At 43.7% G+C, this 16,407-nt stretch overlaps 1 protein-coding gene across 3 annotated transcripts in view; it reads right to left on the reverse strand.

Annotated features, from left to right (window-relative positions):
• Positions 1 to 16,407, reverse strand: part of LOC139280041 (endoplasmic reticulum-Golgi intermediate compartment protein 2-like) — a 103,928-nt gene that overhangs the window by 4,784 nt on the left and 82,737 nt on the right. For all 3 annotated transcript variants that reach the window (XM_070899491.1, XM_070899490.1, XM_070899492.1), the window contains one exon: positions 3,645 to 3,807. In XM_070899491.1, the coding sequence (XP_070755592.1) occupies positions 3,645 to 3,807 (163 nt within the window). The remainder of the gene's footprint in view (positions 1 to 3,644; positions 3,808 to 16,407) is intronic.

Consider the following 16,407-nt stretch of genomic DNA (forward strand, 5'->3'; position numbering starts at 1 on the left):
GTTCAGAAGGATGAGAGGTGATCTTATAGAAACATTTAAAATAATGAAAGGGATAGACAAGATAGAGGCAGAGAGGTTGTTTCCACTGGTCGGAGAGACTAGAACTAGGGGGCACAGCCTCAAAATACGGGGGAGCCAATTTAAAACCGAGTTGAGAAGGAATTTCTTCTCCCAGAGGGTTGTGAATCTGTGGAATTCTCTGCCCAGGGAAGCAGTTGAGGCTAGCTCATTGAATGTATTCAAATCACAGATAGATAGATTTTTAACCAATAAGGGAATTAAGGGTTATGGGGAGCGGGCGGGTAAGTGGAGCTGAGTCCACGGCCAGATCAGCCATGATCTTGTTGAATGGCGGAGCAGGCTCGAGGGGCTCGATGGCCTTCTCCTGTTCCTAATTCTTATGTTCTTATAACACTCCCTGTGGGTGCACCTTCCCCACACAGCCTGCAGCAGTTCAAGATGGCCCACTACCACCTTCTCGAGGGGCAATTAGGGATGGACAATAAATGCTGGATAGTCATTGAGTCTGTTCAAGACAGAGATCGATAGATTTTTGAACACTGAGGAAATCAAAGTATGTTAGGATCGGACATGAAAGTGTTGAGGTCGAAGATCAACCATGATCTTATTGAACGGCGGAGCAGGCTCGAGGGGCCGTATGCTATTATGTGAGGCAAGGCAGACTGATTGAGAATATTAAGCTCTAGTTTTGAGGAGCAACTTGGGATACTGGCACTATTTCCACTGGGGCAGAGAAGGCCAAGAGGAGATTTAGTAAAGGATTTTGTAATTACAAAGAGTTCTGAGTGAATATGGAAAGACTATTTCTGCTGGTTGGGGAGTTAATGATGAGGAGTCATCGATTTAAAATGGTTAGAGAGGAGAGAGGTTAAGAGAAATTTACTTACAAGGCACAGAGAGTAGTTGAACCATATTTTAAGAGAAAGGTATATAAATACTTGAAGGAGAGGAAGATACAGTGCTATGAGAAAAGAACTGGGTATGGGATTTGTTCTCGATTGCTCTAGCAAAAGACCAGTGACTACTCTGGCAACCAAAGCCATCAGAGAGGGTGCAAGAAGTTATGGAAGTGATGTTGGTTGACGAATAAATCTTGGGCAGGATACCAGGCGAACTCAAGGAACAGGATCTCATCTTTCGAGCAGGCACTTTACAGCCTTCCGGACTCAACATTGAGTTCAACAATTCGACACCATAACCTCTGCTATCCCCATTTGCACCTCTAGACCCATACGGAAGGATAATACTGTGGATGCTGGAAATCTGAAATAGAAACAGAAAATGCTGGACATACTCAGCAGGTCAGGCAGCATCTGGAGAGAAAAACAGAGTTAACGTTTCAGGTTGATTACCTTTCATCAGAACTCTCTGACAATGGGTCCTGTAGACCCATCTTTTGTTTCTTTACTTGACCCATTATCATCTCCTCATGCCTCGCACCTGCATCCTATGTCATTTAATCTCTCCTGCCTACCATCCTATCACAGATCTTCCCTTTTGTTCGTTCCTCCCTTTTCCCTGACTCTCTACTTGCTTAAAACCAGTTACATCTCTAACGTTTTCTATTTCTGACGAAAAGTCATCAACCTGAAACGTTAACTCTGTTTTTCTCTCTCCACAGTTGCTGCCTGACCTGCTGAGCATTTCTAGAATTTTCTGTTATTATTTCACCGTGAGAACTCCCCTGCTCTTCGAATCGTGCCATAGGGTCTATTACATCCACTTCCGCCCGAAGAGGTGGAAGGAATAAGGTCTCATCCGACAGTGCAACGCTCCTTCAGTACTGCACTGTATTATGTGCTCAAATCTCTGGAACTTCTGATGCGGGTGGTGAATGTAGGTAAGCGTGACCCTGGTCTTCCGGTCGCCTGCCACTTTAATTGTCCGCCCCACTCCTGCTCTGACATCTCTGTCCTCGGCCTCCTACAATGTTCCAATGAAACTCAACGCAAGCTCGAGGAACAGCACCTCATCTTTTGTTTAGGCACCTTACAGCCTTCTGGACTCAACATCGAGTTCACCAATTTTAGACAACAACCTCTGCCCATATTTGCTCCCTTTCCTTTTTTTATAACCACTTCCCACCCCCCCCCCCCCAATCGTATGTATTTTTTTCTCTCTGTTTCCCATGGCAGCAGGTAATTATTCTGCCATTCACACCCTATCTAGACTCATCTTTTTCTAACTTGTGCCATTACCATCTCAAGTCAGCCCATCATCCCTTTTGTCTCAAATCTCTCCTGCCTTCCACTGTATCACAGACCTTCCCTTTCGTTCTTTCCTCCCCTCCTGCTTTCAGTGCAAGTTAAGAATCTGTTCATTTCAAACATTTGTCAGTTCTGACGATGGATCACAGACCCGAAACATTAACTCTGTTTCTCTCCACAGATGCTGCCTGACCCGCTGAGATTTCCAGCATTTTCTGTTTTTATTTCAGATTCCAGCATCCGCAGTATTTTGCTTTTGTATTTGTGTGGCGAATGTACTACTTGCCTCACTCAACCTCTGCTGCTGCTGCTGCTCTATCAGAAACTCACTGGGCAGATAATTGCCAATGAGAAGCAGTACCTAGTCCCTCAATGTCACTGTGCACCTGATCTTTGCCCTGACCAGAGTGAAGGAGCAGCGAGAGATTGTAGAGGGACATGATCGGGGCCCAGGAGAGGCGTGAATTTGGGGCCCAGAACAGGTGTGGACCCAGGGGCAGTACGGGCCAGCCCACACTGTGATATGTGTGTGCACTAGGTCCGTGCAGCAGAGCAAGTCTCCAGTCGTCTTGGTTAATCCTTGCCACTGGACCGAGACCTAGCTCTGTCAAGTCCGTGTGGTGGCTGGTGTTCAACGATCACCACACGTTTAAAAAAATCCACGCACAGGCATCTTCCACCCTTCAAGATTTAGTTCAGGACCTGGAATTTTCGGTCCTTCATTGAAACACCTGTGAACTTTTTGACGTGGAAGCAAGTCATCCTCGATTCGAGGGACTGCCTATGATGATGATGCACCTAATCAGACATGTATTGTAAAGTGACAAAGAAGGAATTTTCATTTATATTGCGCCTTTCACCATCTTAGGATGTCCCAAAGCGCTTTACAAACAATGAAGTACTTTTGTAAGGTAGGAAATGTGGCAGCCAATTTGCGCAGAGCATGGTTCCAAAGAAAGTAATGCGATAATGGCCAAATAATCTGATATTTTTAGTGATGTTGGTTGAGGGATAAATATTGGCCAGGACACTGGGGATAACAGCCCTGCTCTTCTTCGAAATAGTGGCCTTGGGATCTTTTGTCCCCACCTGAGAGGGCAGACGGGACCTCGGTTTAACATCTCATCTGAAAGATGGCACCTCCGACAGTGCAGCTCTCCCTCAGTACTGCACTGGCGGAGTGTCAACGTAGATTATGTGCGCAGGTCTTTGGAGTGGGACTTGAATCCATGACCTTCTGACTCAGAGGCGAGAGCACGACCCACTGAGCCACGGCTGACACATATACTGGAGTCCTTGTAAACTATTCCTCATTAGCGATATCGATACACAGACTGAGGGAGTGGATGCGGATGTAGTGAGTTGCTTTTGTCAGATCTGTTGCATCTTTTATATGAAAGATATCTACGTAGCTACCTGCTGCAGAAAAGATTCCACCGATTATGCCACAAAGGCGAATGAGAAACTGGCTGGTGGGCATTCCTTCTTCAGATATCAGGATCTTAAGGGAGCTAATATCATATTTCAGCAGGATGCCTGGTATTTCGTGCTTCTTTTTCATCCCCTGTAGTTTTTTTTCCTGCAATTAAATATAGTAGTTGCTCTTTTAACATTCTGTACATTTGAATAATTTGTGCATTATTACATGGTGTAACATTTCCTATCCTTTATAAAGCAATATATCATCTGTTCCCATGAACATCAGCACAGGTTGGGGGTGGGAGGGAGCACGAGGTATATAAATGCAACTTGATAACTTGCAGAAATGAAGGTGGAGTGATTAGTTAGACTATATTTACAGTGCAGCTTGACCAGAATGATATCCGGCTTAAAGTGTTAAATAATGGGGACAGGTTGCACGAGCTTGACCACATATCCGCTCCATCACCAAGACTGTCTACTTCCACCTCTGTAACATCGCCTTTCTCCGACCCTGCCCCAGCTCATCTGCGGCTGAAAACATCATCTATACCTTTCTTACCTCTAGACCCGACTATTCCAAAGCTCTCCTGGTTGGCCTCCCAATCTCCACCCTACATAAACTTCTGCTCATCCAAAACTCCGCTGCTGGTATCGGAACTCTCACCAAATCCTGTTCACCCATCACCCCCGTGCTTGCCGATCTTCACTGGCTCCCGGTCTGACAACATTTCAAGTTTAAAATCCTCATCCTGTTTTCAAATCCCACTATGGTCTCTCCCCTCCCTATCTCTGTAATCTGCAGTCCTACAATCCTTCGAGATCTCTGCGCTCCTCCAATTCTGGCATCTTGAGCATCCCTGATTTCAATCGCTCCACCATTGAAGGTGGCCGTGCCTTCAATTGCCTGAGCCTCAAGCTCTGGAATTCCCTCCCTAAACCTCTCCGCCTCTCTACTTCTCTCCTCCTTACGACACTCCTTAATCCTACATCTTTGACCATTTGTTCTGATAGCTCCTTTTCTGTGGCTTGGAGTCAATTTGCCCACAGACAGCAATATGATAATGTGCAGATCATCAGTCTTAGTGATGTATGTTGAAGAATAAACATTATCCAAGGACACCAGGTGAACTGCACTGCTCTTCTTTGAAATATTGGCTGTGAGATCTTTTGCATCTGCCTGAGTGGGCAGACAGGGCCTCGGTTTAATGTCTCATCCAAAAGACGGAAGCATAGAATTCACAGCACAGAAACGGGCCATGCGGTCCAACTGGTTTATGCCTGTATTTATGCTTCAAACGAGCCTCCTCCCAACCCTCTTCATCTCACCCTATCAGTATAATCTTCTAGAACTGAATACCAGTGCTTTGATTTTATTATGGTTTTGTTATAGAAAACAGGTGCAGGAGTAGGCAATTCGGCCCTTCGAGTCTGCACCATCATTCAATATGATCATGTCTGATCATGCAACTTCAGTACCCCACTCCTGCCTTCTCTCCATTCCCCCTGATCCCTTTAGTCATAAGGGCCACATCTAACTCCCTTTTGAATATATCCAACGAACTGGACTCAATAACTTTCTGTGGTAGAGAATTCCACAGGTTCACAATTCTCTGGGTGAAAAAGTTTCTCCTCATCTTAGTCCTAGATGGCTTACCCCTTATCCTTGGACTGTGACCCCTGGTTCTGGACTTCCCGAACATCTTCCTGCATCTAACCTGTCCAATCCTGTCAGAATTTTATATGCTTCTATGAGATCCCCTCTCATTTTTCTAAATTCCAGTGAATATAAGCCTAGTCGATCCAGTCTTTCTTGATATGTCAGTCCTGTCATCCCGGGAATCAGTCTGGTGAACTTTCGCTGCACTCCCTCAATAGCAAGAATGTCCTTCCTCAGATTAGGAGACCAAAACTGCACACACTACTCAAGGTGTGGTCTCGCCAAGGCCCTGTACAACTGCAATAAGACCTCCCTGCTCCTATACTCAAATCCTCTCGCTATGAAGGCCAACATGTCATTTGCTGTCTTTACTGCCTTCTGTACCTACATGCCAACTTTCAATGACTGATGTACTATGACACCCAGGTCTCGTTGCACCTCCCGTTTTACTAATCTGTCACCATTCAGATAATCTGCCTTCCTGTTTTTGCTACCAAAGTGGATAACCTCACATTTATCCACATTATACTGCATCTGCCATGCATTTACCCACTCACTTAACCTGTCCAAGTCACCCTGCAGCCTCTTAGCATCCTCCTCACAGCTCACACTGCCACCCAGCTTAGTGTCATCTGCAAACTTGGAGATATTACATTCAATTCCTTCGTCTAAATCATTAATATATATAGTAAATAGCTGGGGTCCCAGCACTGAACCTTGCGGTACACCACTAGTCATTGCCTGCCATTCTGAAAAGGACCCGTTTATTCCCACTCTTTGCTTCCTGTCTGCCAAACAGTTCTCCAGCCACGTCAATACATTACCTCCAATACCATGTGCCTTAATTTTGCACACTAATCTCTTGTGTGGGACCTTGTCAAAAGCCTTTTGAAAGTCCAAATACACCACATCCACTGGTTCTCCCATATCCACTCTACTAGTTACATCTTCAAAAAATTCTAGAAGATTTGTCAAGCATGATTTCCCTTTCAAAAATCCATGCTGACTTGGATCGATCCTGTCACTGCTTTCCAAATGCGCTGCTATTACATCTTTAATAATTGATTCCAGCATTTCCCCACTACCGATGTCAGGCTAACCGGTCGATAATTCTCTGTTTTCTCTCTCCTTTTTTAAAAAGTGGGGTTACATTAGCTACCCTCCAATCTATAGGAACTGATCCAGAGTCCATGGAATGTTGGAAAATGACCACCAATGCATCTACTATTTCTAGGGCCACTTCCTTAAGTACTCTGGGATGCAGCCTATCAGGCCCTGGGGATTTATCGGCCTTCAATCCCATCAATTTCCCTAACACCATTTCCTGACTAATAATGATTTCCCTCAGTTCTCTCAGTTCCTCCTTCTCGCTAGACCCTCGGTCCCCTATTATTTTCGGGAGGTTATTCATGTCTTCCTTAGTGAAGACAGAACCAAAGTACTTTTTCAATTGGTCTGCCATTTCCTTGTTCCCCATTATGAATTCACCTGATTCTGACTGCAAGGGACCTACATTAGTCTTCACTAATCTTTTTCTCTTCACATATCTATAGAAGCTTTTGCAGTCAGTTTTTATGTTCCCAGCAAGCTTGCTCTCATATGCTATTTTCCCCCTCCTAATTAAACTCTTAGTCCTCTTCTGCTGAATTCTAAATTTCTCCCAGTCCTCAGGTTTGCTGCTTTTTCTGGCCAATTTATATGCCTCTTCCTTGGATTTAACACTATCCCTAATTTTCCTTGTTAGCCACGGTTGAGCCACCTTCCCCGTTTTATTTTTACTCCAGACAGGGATGTACAATTGTAGTTCATCCATGTTATCCTGCATTGCTAGTTTTAATGATTTGTGGATCAGTACCCCGAGATCCCTATGTGCTTGTTTAGACTCTTAAATACTTACGATTTAGCAAGCCAATAAAGTCAATTTTATAGCTGGACCGGCAATCAATTTTCATTTAGTTTTTGTTAAAAGGATTTGTTCTTTGTGTATCAATCTCTTACATCTGTACTTTTAATTAAAATTTTATTTGAAAAGCCAAAACAAGTGCAATGATGCTTTGCGACACGTTGTCAACTGTGTCCGAGCCTATTAATTTTTTATATCAAGACCCATGTAGAGTAGTTATGGCGGTAAAGCTTGACACCGTGATATTTTCTCGTAGTTTCTTGATTAATTCAGGGACAGCAAATGGTGCAACAGAATGGCAAAGCCCACAGGATTGAGGAAGTGTTGCCCACGGCTAGGCAAAGGAGCAATGGTGCCATAGCAACAGTCACAACACCTTGAACCAGGAAGTGAGTAGGACAAAGGATATATAGGGTCTATGGTCGAGAGATGCACATAGGAGCCGACGGCACAGAGACAGCTCTTTCGGCCCAAATGCTCTAGGCTAGCGTCTGTGTTCCACACGACTCTCCTCCCACCTTCCTTCATTCTAGGAACTTTCAGCATTGCAGCCTTATCAAACTCTGGTGCTGAGGCAAACCCAGTGTGCCTTTGAGACCGGTTCCCAATACAAAATTTAAAAAGGGCTGAGAATAATGCATTGAGGCAGCAGGAAATAAACCATAAGCCTAAAGATGCCCCACACTAAATTGCAATAAAGGTTACATAGGATATACGGTACAGAAACGGGTCATTCGGCCCAACCAGTCCATGCCGGCGTTTATGCTCCACTCGAACCTCCTCCCGTCTTCCCTCATCTAACTATCAGCATAAGCCTCTATTCCCTTCTCCCTCATATGCTTGTCCAACCTCCCCTTAAATGCATCGATACTATTTGCTTCAAAAACTCCAAGTGGCAGCGAGTTCCACATTCTCACCACTCTGGGTAGCTTCTACAGAAGTTTCTTCTGAATTCCCTATTGGATTTCTTCGTGACTATCTTATATTGATGGCATTTGGTTATGCTCTTCCCCACAAGTGGAAACATTCTCTCTGTATCCATTCTATCAAAAGCTTTCATAATTTTAAAGCCCTCTATTAGGTCATCCCTCAGCCTTTTTTCAAGAAAAAAGAGACCCAGCCTGTTCATCCTTTTCTGATATGTATATCCTCGCATTTCTAATATCATCCTTGTAAATCTTCTCTGCACACCCTCAGTGCCTCTATATCCTTTTTATAATATGTCGACCAGAACTGTACGCAGTACTTTCAAGTGTGGTCTAAGCAAGGTTCATAGAATCATAGAAATTTACAGCACGGAAGGCCATTACAGCCCATCCTATCCGTGCTGGCCGACAAAGAGCTATCCAGCTCTTGGTCCGTAGCTCTTGTGGGTTACAACACTTCAAGTGCATATCCAAGTACTTTTTAAATGTGTGGGAATAGAGGGTTATACTGATAAGGGTAAGATGAGGAAAGATAGGAGAAGGCGCGAGTGGAGCATAAACGAATGGCCTGTTTTTATGCTGTATATCTTATGTAATCCTAGCTCAAGAATCATCAAGCAGTAAACTTACTCGCTAAGTCACTGGTGCAGCACAGATTTGTTACTTGGTCTCCAGTCGTCTTGTTAACCCTTGCCACTGGACCAAGACCTAACTCTGTCAAGCCCATGTGGTGGCTGGTGTGCAACGGCCACCACACGTTAAAAGAATCCATGCACAGGCATCTTCCACCCTTCAACATGTAGTTCGGGACCTAGAATGTCAGGTCCCATATTGAAACACCTGTGAACTCATCCCTTTTTGGTGTGGAAGCAAGTCATCCTCGATACGAGGGATTGCCGAATACTAATACTATATACTAAATGTGTGGGTTTCTGCCTCTACCACCTTTCAGGCAGTGAGTTCCAGACCCCCAACCCTCTGGGTGAAAAGATTTCCCTTCAAATCTCCTCTAAACCTCCTACTATTTACTTTAAATCTATGCCCCCTAGTTGCTAACTGAGTTCATTACCCTCCTATCCTCCTTTAATCTCTCCTTCCATGTAATTTCTCAACCCATATTCACGGCCACCCCTTTAATCTTGCAATCTCTCGTGGCCTTGCTATTCCAACCGTCTCAATTAAAGATAAAGCCATTTCTGACCATTTCCTTTATCGCTCTCAATCTACATCCACCTTCCCCAATACAAACCTACTTCCTTCTGCATCCGCCCCTGGAAAAAAACTGCACTTATCGATTCAAAACTGTCCAACCTTGGCCCTCTTTTAACAATGAGATTTCTGCAACCATGATTTGCTCAACCACACCCTCACCATCACGTTTAATGCCCTAGTCCCACACTGGCCGTTCTCCTTGGTACAGCCCTCATCTTCACTCCCTCAAGTCAAAGGAGCACAGACTTGAATGGGTGTAGCGGACAACTGGTTTAGCCATTCACCGCCAGATCTGACTTGAACACATAAAACATTATCGAGTCCTACTCTTTGTCTACAAAAACTGCTCACTATTCCAAGATCATTCTGGATTGCAAAAATAACTCCCGGCCACTATTCTCTACTGCTAACCGTCTCCTTAAACCCCTCTCCCCTGTCTCTACCGCAGTAACCTGCAACAAGTGTGAGGAGCTCATGGACTTCTTTGTCTCAAAGATTGAGACCATCCGATCAGCTGCCTCTGTGAGTTCCCTTCCTATACCTAGCCCACAGGGCCAAACTTCATCTGATGCCCCCACCTACCCTAGCCCTAAACTGGCATCTTTCTCTAGTTTCTCGTTGATCTGCCCTCTTGATCTCTCCAAGCTCATCTTGTCCATGAGACCCACTTCCTGCTCCTTTGACCCTATTCCCACTAGACTGCTGACCACCCAACTTCCTTTTCTGGCTCCCATGTTAGCCGTCATTATTAACGGTTCTCTCTCCTCAGATACTGTTCCCCTCTCCTTCAAATCTGCTGTCATCACCCCTCTCAAAAAATTAACCCTTGACCCCATTTGGCTTGCTAGCTATCGCCCCATCTCCAACCTCCCTTTCTTGTCCAAAGTACTTGAATGTTTTGTCGCCTCCCAAATCCATGACCATCTTTCCATGAATTCAATGTTTGAATTCTTTCAATCTGGTTTTCGCCCCTGCCACAGTATCGAAACGGCTCTCATCAAAGTCACAAATGCCGTCCTTTGTGAGTGTGACAAAGGTAAACTATCCCTCCTCGTCCTTCTGGACCTGTCTGCAGCCTTTGACACAATTGACCACTCCATCCTCCTCCAATACCTCTCCACCATCGTCCAGCCGGGTGGGACTGCACTCGCCTGGTTCTTTTCTTATCTGTCTAATCGTAGCCAGAAAATCTCCAGCAATGGCTTCTCTTCCCACTCTCGCATCGTTACCTCTGGTGTCCCCCAAGGATCTGTCCTTGGTCCCCTCTTATTTCTCATCTATATGCTGCTCCTTGGTGATATCACTCAAAAACACGGAGTCAGCTTCCACATGTACGCTGACGACACCCAGCTCTACCTCTCCACTTCTCTTGGTATCTAAATTGTCAGATTGCTTGTCCGACATCCAGTACTGGATGAGCAAAAGTTTTCTCCCAATTAAATATCAGGTCAGACCGAAGCCATTATCTTTGGTTCTCACCACTAACTGCGTTCCCTAACCACTGACTCCATCCCTCTCCTTAGCACCGGAGAAGTGGTGTTGAGACCAGGATTAGATCAGCCATGATCTTATTGAATGGCGTAGCAGGCTTACTCCTATTTCTTATGTTCTTATCAATCTGAGGGTGAACAAGATTGTTTGCAACCTAGGTGTCATATTTGACCCTAAAATGAGTTTCCACCACATATCCGTGGAATAACTAAAACCGCCTTTTTCCACCTCCATAACATTGCCCTCCAATGCCCCTGCCTCAACTCTTCTGCTGCTGAAACCCTCATTCATGCCTTTGTTAACTCTAGACTTGACTACTCCAACTCACTCCTGGCTGACCTCCCATATTCCACACTATGTAAACTTGAAGTCATCCAAAACTCTGCAGCCCGAGTCCTAACTCGCACCAAGTCCCGTTCACCCATCATTATCATCATCATCATCATCATCATAGGCAGTCTCTCGGAATCGAGGAAGACTTGCTCCCACTCCTGAAGTGAGTTCTTTGGTGGCTGAACAGTCCAATACGAGAACCACAGACTCTGTCACAGGTGGGACAGATAGTCGTTGAGGAAAGGGGTGGGTGGGACTGGCTCACTGCACGCTCTTTCAGCTGTCTGCGCTTGATTCCTGCATGCTCTCGGCATTGACACTCAAGGTGCTCAGCGCCCTTTCGGATGCATTTCCTCCACTTAGAGCAGTCTTGGGCCAGGGACGCCCAGGTGTCAGTGGAGATGTTGCACTTTATCAGGGAGGCTTTGAGGGTGTCCTTGTAGTGTTTCCGTTGCCCACCTTTGGCTCGTTTGCCGTGAAGGAGCTTCGAATAGAGCGCTTGCTTTGGGAGTCTCGTGTCTGGCATGCGGACTATGTGGCCTACCCAGCGGAACTGAATGAGTGTGGTCAGTGCTTCAATGCTGGGGATGTTAGCCTGAGCTGATGTTGGTGTGCCTATCTTCCCAGGGGATTTGTAGGATCTTGCGGAGACATCGTTGGTGATATTTCTCCAGCAACTTGAAGTGTCTGCTGTACATGGTCCATCTCTCTGAGCCATACAGGAGGGCAGATATTACTACAGCCCTGTAGACCATGAGCTTGGTGGCAGTTTTGAGGGCCTGGTCTTCAAACACTCTTTTCCTCAGGCGGCCGAAGGCTGCACTGGTGCACTGGAGGTTGGGGTGGTCTTGGATCTCCAGGCCAGATCCAAGACCACCCCAAACTCTGTCGTCGAGCTACTGTACGCGGACGACGCCTATGTTTGCGCACATGCAGAGGCTGCACTCCAGGACATAGTCAACATATTTACTGAGGCGTACGAAAGCATGGGCCTTACGCTAAACATCCGTAAGACAAAGGTCCTCCACCAGGCTGTCCCCACCTCACAGCACTGCCCTCCAGTAATCAAGATCCACACCACGGCCCTGGACACCGTGGACCATTTCCCATATCTCGGGAGCCTCCTATCAACAAGAGCAGGCTTCGATGACGAGATCACCTATCACTCCTGTGCTTTCTGACCTTCATTGGCTCCCGGTTAAACACCTTGATTTCAAAATTCTTATCCTTGTTTACAAATCACTCCATGGCCTTGCCCCTCGCTATCTCTGTAATCTTTTTCAGCCTCACAACCCCACAAGATGTCTGCGCTCCTCAAATTCTGCCCTCTTGAAGATCCCCCATTATAACTCTTCAACCATTGGTGGCTGTGCCTTCAGCTGTTTGCCCTAAGCTCTGGAACTCTTTTCCTAAACCTCTCCACCTCTCTTTCCTCCTTTAAACTTACATCTTTAACCAAGCTTTTGCTCATCTGCCTTCATTTCTTCTTTTGTGGCTCAGGTCAAATTTATTTGTTTTATCCTGTTACACTATTGTGAAGCGCCTTGAGATGTTTTACTACGTTAAAGGCGCTATATAAATAAAAGTTATTATTATTATTATTATTATTATTGACCACTCAGTGAATGGAAATAGGTCCTTCCTATCCACTCTAGCTTCAGAATTTTATACACCTCAATAAGGTCTCCCCTCAGCCTCCTCTGTTCCAAAGAAAACAACCCCAACTTATCCAATCCTTCCTCATAGCTAAAATTCTTCAGTCCAGGCAACATCCTCATAAATCTCCTCTGTACCATCTCTAGTGCAATCGCATCTTTTCTGTAATGTGCTGACCAGAACTGCACGCAGTGTTCGATACAGGTTTAGCATAACTTCCCTACTTTTCAATATACCTCTTGAAATAAACACTCGTGCTTGATTTGCTTTTTTTTACATCCTTGCTAACCTGTGTTGCAACTTTTAATGAGTTGTGCATTTGTTCCTCTACCCCATCTAGACTCGCACCCTCCAAGTCATAACTGACCTCCCTATTCTTCGTACCAAAATGTAATACCTCACAATTATCTATGTTGAACTTCATTTGCCAATTATATATCCATTCTGCAAGTTTATTAATGTCCTCCTGTAATTTGATGCATTCTTCCTCAGTATTGACTATACCCCCCAATTTGGTGTCATCTGCAAATCAGAAATTGTATTTTTGATTCCAGTCTAAATTGTTAATATAAATTGTGAACAACAGTGGCCCCAGTACAGATCCTTGTGCAACACCACTACCCACCTTCTGCTACTGAATAGCTATCTTTTACACCTACTCTCTGCTTTCTGTCTTGAAGTCAGCTAACTATCCATTCTGCTACTTGTCCCCTGACTCTGCATTCTCTGACTTTGTTCATCAGTCTATTATGGGGTTACCTTATCGAAGGCCTTTTGAAAATCTAGATAAATTACATCTACTATATTACCATTACTCTTCCAAAAAATCAATGAGGTTGGTCAAGCACGACTTTCCCTTTTGAAATCCATGCTGACTATTCATTATTATATTTTTGGTTTCGAGATGTTCTTCTATTTTCTCCTTTAGTAGGGATTCCATTATTTTTCCTACACTGATGTTAAGCCGACTGGTCTATAATTCCCTGGACATGTTCTATTCTCCTTCTTAAATATTGATATTATGTTAGCTATCCACCAGTCCTTTGGCATTACACATTTTTCTAATATTAAATAATTGTAGTAATGCCTCTGCTATCTCTTCCCTAGATTATTTTAAAATGCGTGGATACAATCCATCCAAACTAGGGCCATTATCCTCTTTGAGTTTGGTTAGTTTATTTAATATGTTCCCTCTTTTAATTTTAAATGTACTTATCTCATCATCCAAAGTTAATCTAAATCGTTAATATAAATTGTGAACAACAGTGGTCCCAGCACTGATCCTTGTGGAACACCTTCTGCCACTGTAAATAGCTACCTTTTACCCTTACTTTTTGATTTCTGTCTTGAAGCCAGCTAACTATTATCCAATGTCACGTTCACCTGTTCTATCTCTGGTAAATACTGAAGCAAAATAATCTCTCTGTCATTACCCATCCCAACCTTCCTTTTTTTATTGATGTGGCTGTAAAATATTTTACTATTTTGATTTATATTCCTTGATAATTTAATTTCATAGTTCCTCTTTGCCTTCTTAATTATTTTTTTGACTTCTCTCCTAATCTTTTTGTATTCCCTCTTATCATGCATTCCCCTGCTGTCTATGTACTCAATATATGCCTATTTACCCTCAATTATTTCCTTATAGCTCTATTCATCCATAGAGTCTCATTAGTGTTTAGTTTGTTCTTTCCTTTTAGAGGAATATATTTTTCCTGCACTCTGTTTAACAGCATTTTAAATATTTCCCATTGCTGTTCTAAATCGTTTTTTGCCAATATTGTTGCCCATTTTATTTTCCCAAATTCTATCCTCCGCTCCTTAAAATCAACTTTTCTCCAATCTATTACCCTGGTTTTCATACTTATGTCCTTCTCAATAATCATCTTAAAGCATATTATATTATGGTCGCTATTGCCTAGATGTTCCCCTACTTTTACTTCTCTTATCTGCTCTGGTTCATTCCCCATTACTAGATCCAATAGCGAATCCTCCCTTGTTGGGCTTTTTACATGTTGGCTTAGAAAGGAGTCCTGTACACACTGTAGGAACTCCATTCCCTTATCCTCTTTACCTACCTCTTCTGTCCAATTAATATCAGTGTAGTTGAAATACTCCATGATTATTATTCTATGTTTTTTTCTAATTTCCATAATTTGTTTGCATATTTCGTCCCCCACCTCCCTTCCAGTATTAGTTGGTCTGTAGACTACCTATTAGTGCGATTGATCCTTTTATGGGGCAGAAATCCCTGCCTCCCAGGCGCGTACGAAGTTTCTACGGACCCGGGAAAGCATCGGAAAAGCCGGTTTTCAATGCACATGCTCTGAAAACCAGCTTTTCCGATCTGTCAAGCTGACAGACCATCCACAGATCGGGAGCGAGGACATTTGCTTGGGCAAGATTGCGGGATTTACGCATATCTTGCCCAGCAAATGTCCTCAAAATTCTTGTACCTGATAAAAGCAGGCGCATAGCCTACTTTTACAGGTGTAAGAGTTTTAAAACATACAAAAACATAACAAAATAAAATTTAACAAACACATTTTATTGTTAAAAACCCTGCCCACTATGGTAAGTTTATTTAAAAGCACAATTAAAAAACGTTTTAAAAAGTCAGATAAATATATTTTTTTTATAAGACATTAATAACTTTAATTTAAATGAATCTTAAATATATAGTGTATATTTTCTAATTTTTATTAATGTTTTGGGTGTTTGGGCGGTTTCCTCATTCAATACTGTACCTTGATTGGCTGCTCAGAGCCATGTGACTCCAGCTCCAGTTTACAGATGTCCCAATGTGCACATGCTGCGACGCACAGGGAGTGAAGGCCTCAGGACCGGGATCTCGAGCGGACGCAGCAGGAACAGGTAAATGCGCATTTTTTTTCCTTTTTTCAGTCATTTGCCCGCAGGAAGACCTCGACTGGGATTTCTAGGCCATTATCTTTTATTTCTATCCATATGGATCCTATTTTTGTCTTGCATCACTTTTTTCTACTGCTATTATGTTATCCCTAATGGGAACAGCTACTCCACCTCCCCTTTTTCCCTCTCTATCTTTTCTAAATATGTTTTACCCTCCAATGTTTAATTCCCAGTCCTGATTTTTTTTGTAGCCATGTCTCAGTAATCCCTACTATGTCTGGTTCCTCGCAACGCATTATTGCCTCCAGCTCCCCTGTTTTATTATGGATGCTGTGGGCATTGCTGCAGACAGTTTAACTAATTTTTAATAGGATTTCCACTCACTTTATGTTTAACCATCTTTTGAGACTCCAGTTCTATCACTCTATTTATTCCCTTGCCATCAATGTCTTCCCTTACATTATTCTTTCCTGTGCTCTCTTTTCCTGTTTTGTTTATATTTAGGCTGGTTACATTTCTTGTAGGTCCCTCCCCTCCATCTTACTAGTTTAAAGCTTGTGCCACCTCCCTATTTACGCTTTCCACTGGGACATGGGTCCCATCGGTACAGCTCCATTCTGTCCCAGAACTGGTTCCAGTGTCCCATGAAAATAAACCCTTGTTTCCCACACCAGCCCTTTAGCTATGAGTTAATTCTCCTGATCTGTC

This window comes from Pristiophorus japonicus, chromosome 14 (genome assembly GCF_044704955.1).
Source record: "Pristiophorus japonicus isolate sPriJap1 chromosome 14, sPriJap1.hap1, whole genome shotgun sequence".
NCBI classification, from domain to species: Eukaryota; Metazoa; Chordata; class Chondrichthyes; family Pristiophoridae; genus Pristiophorus; species Pristiophorus japonicus.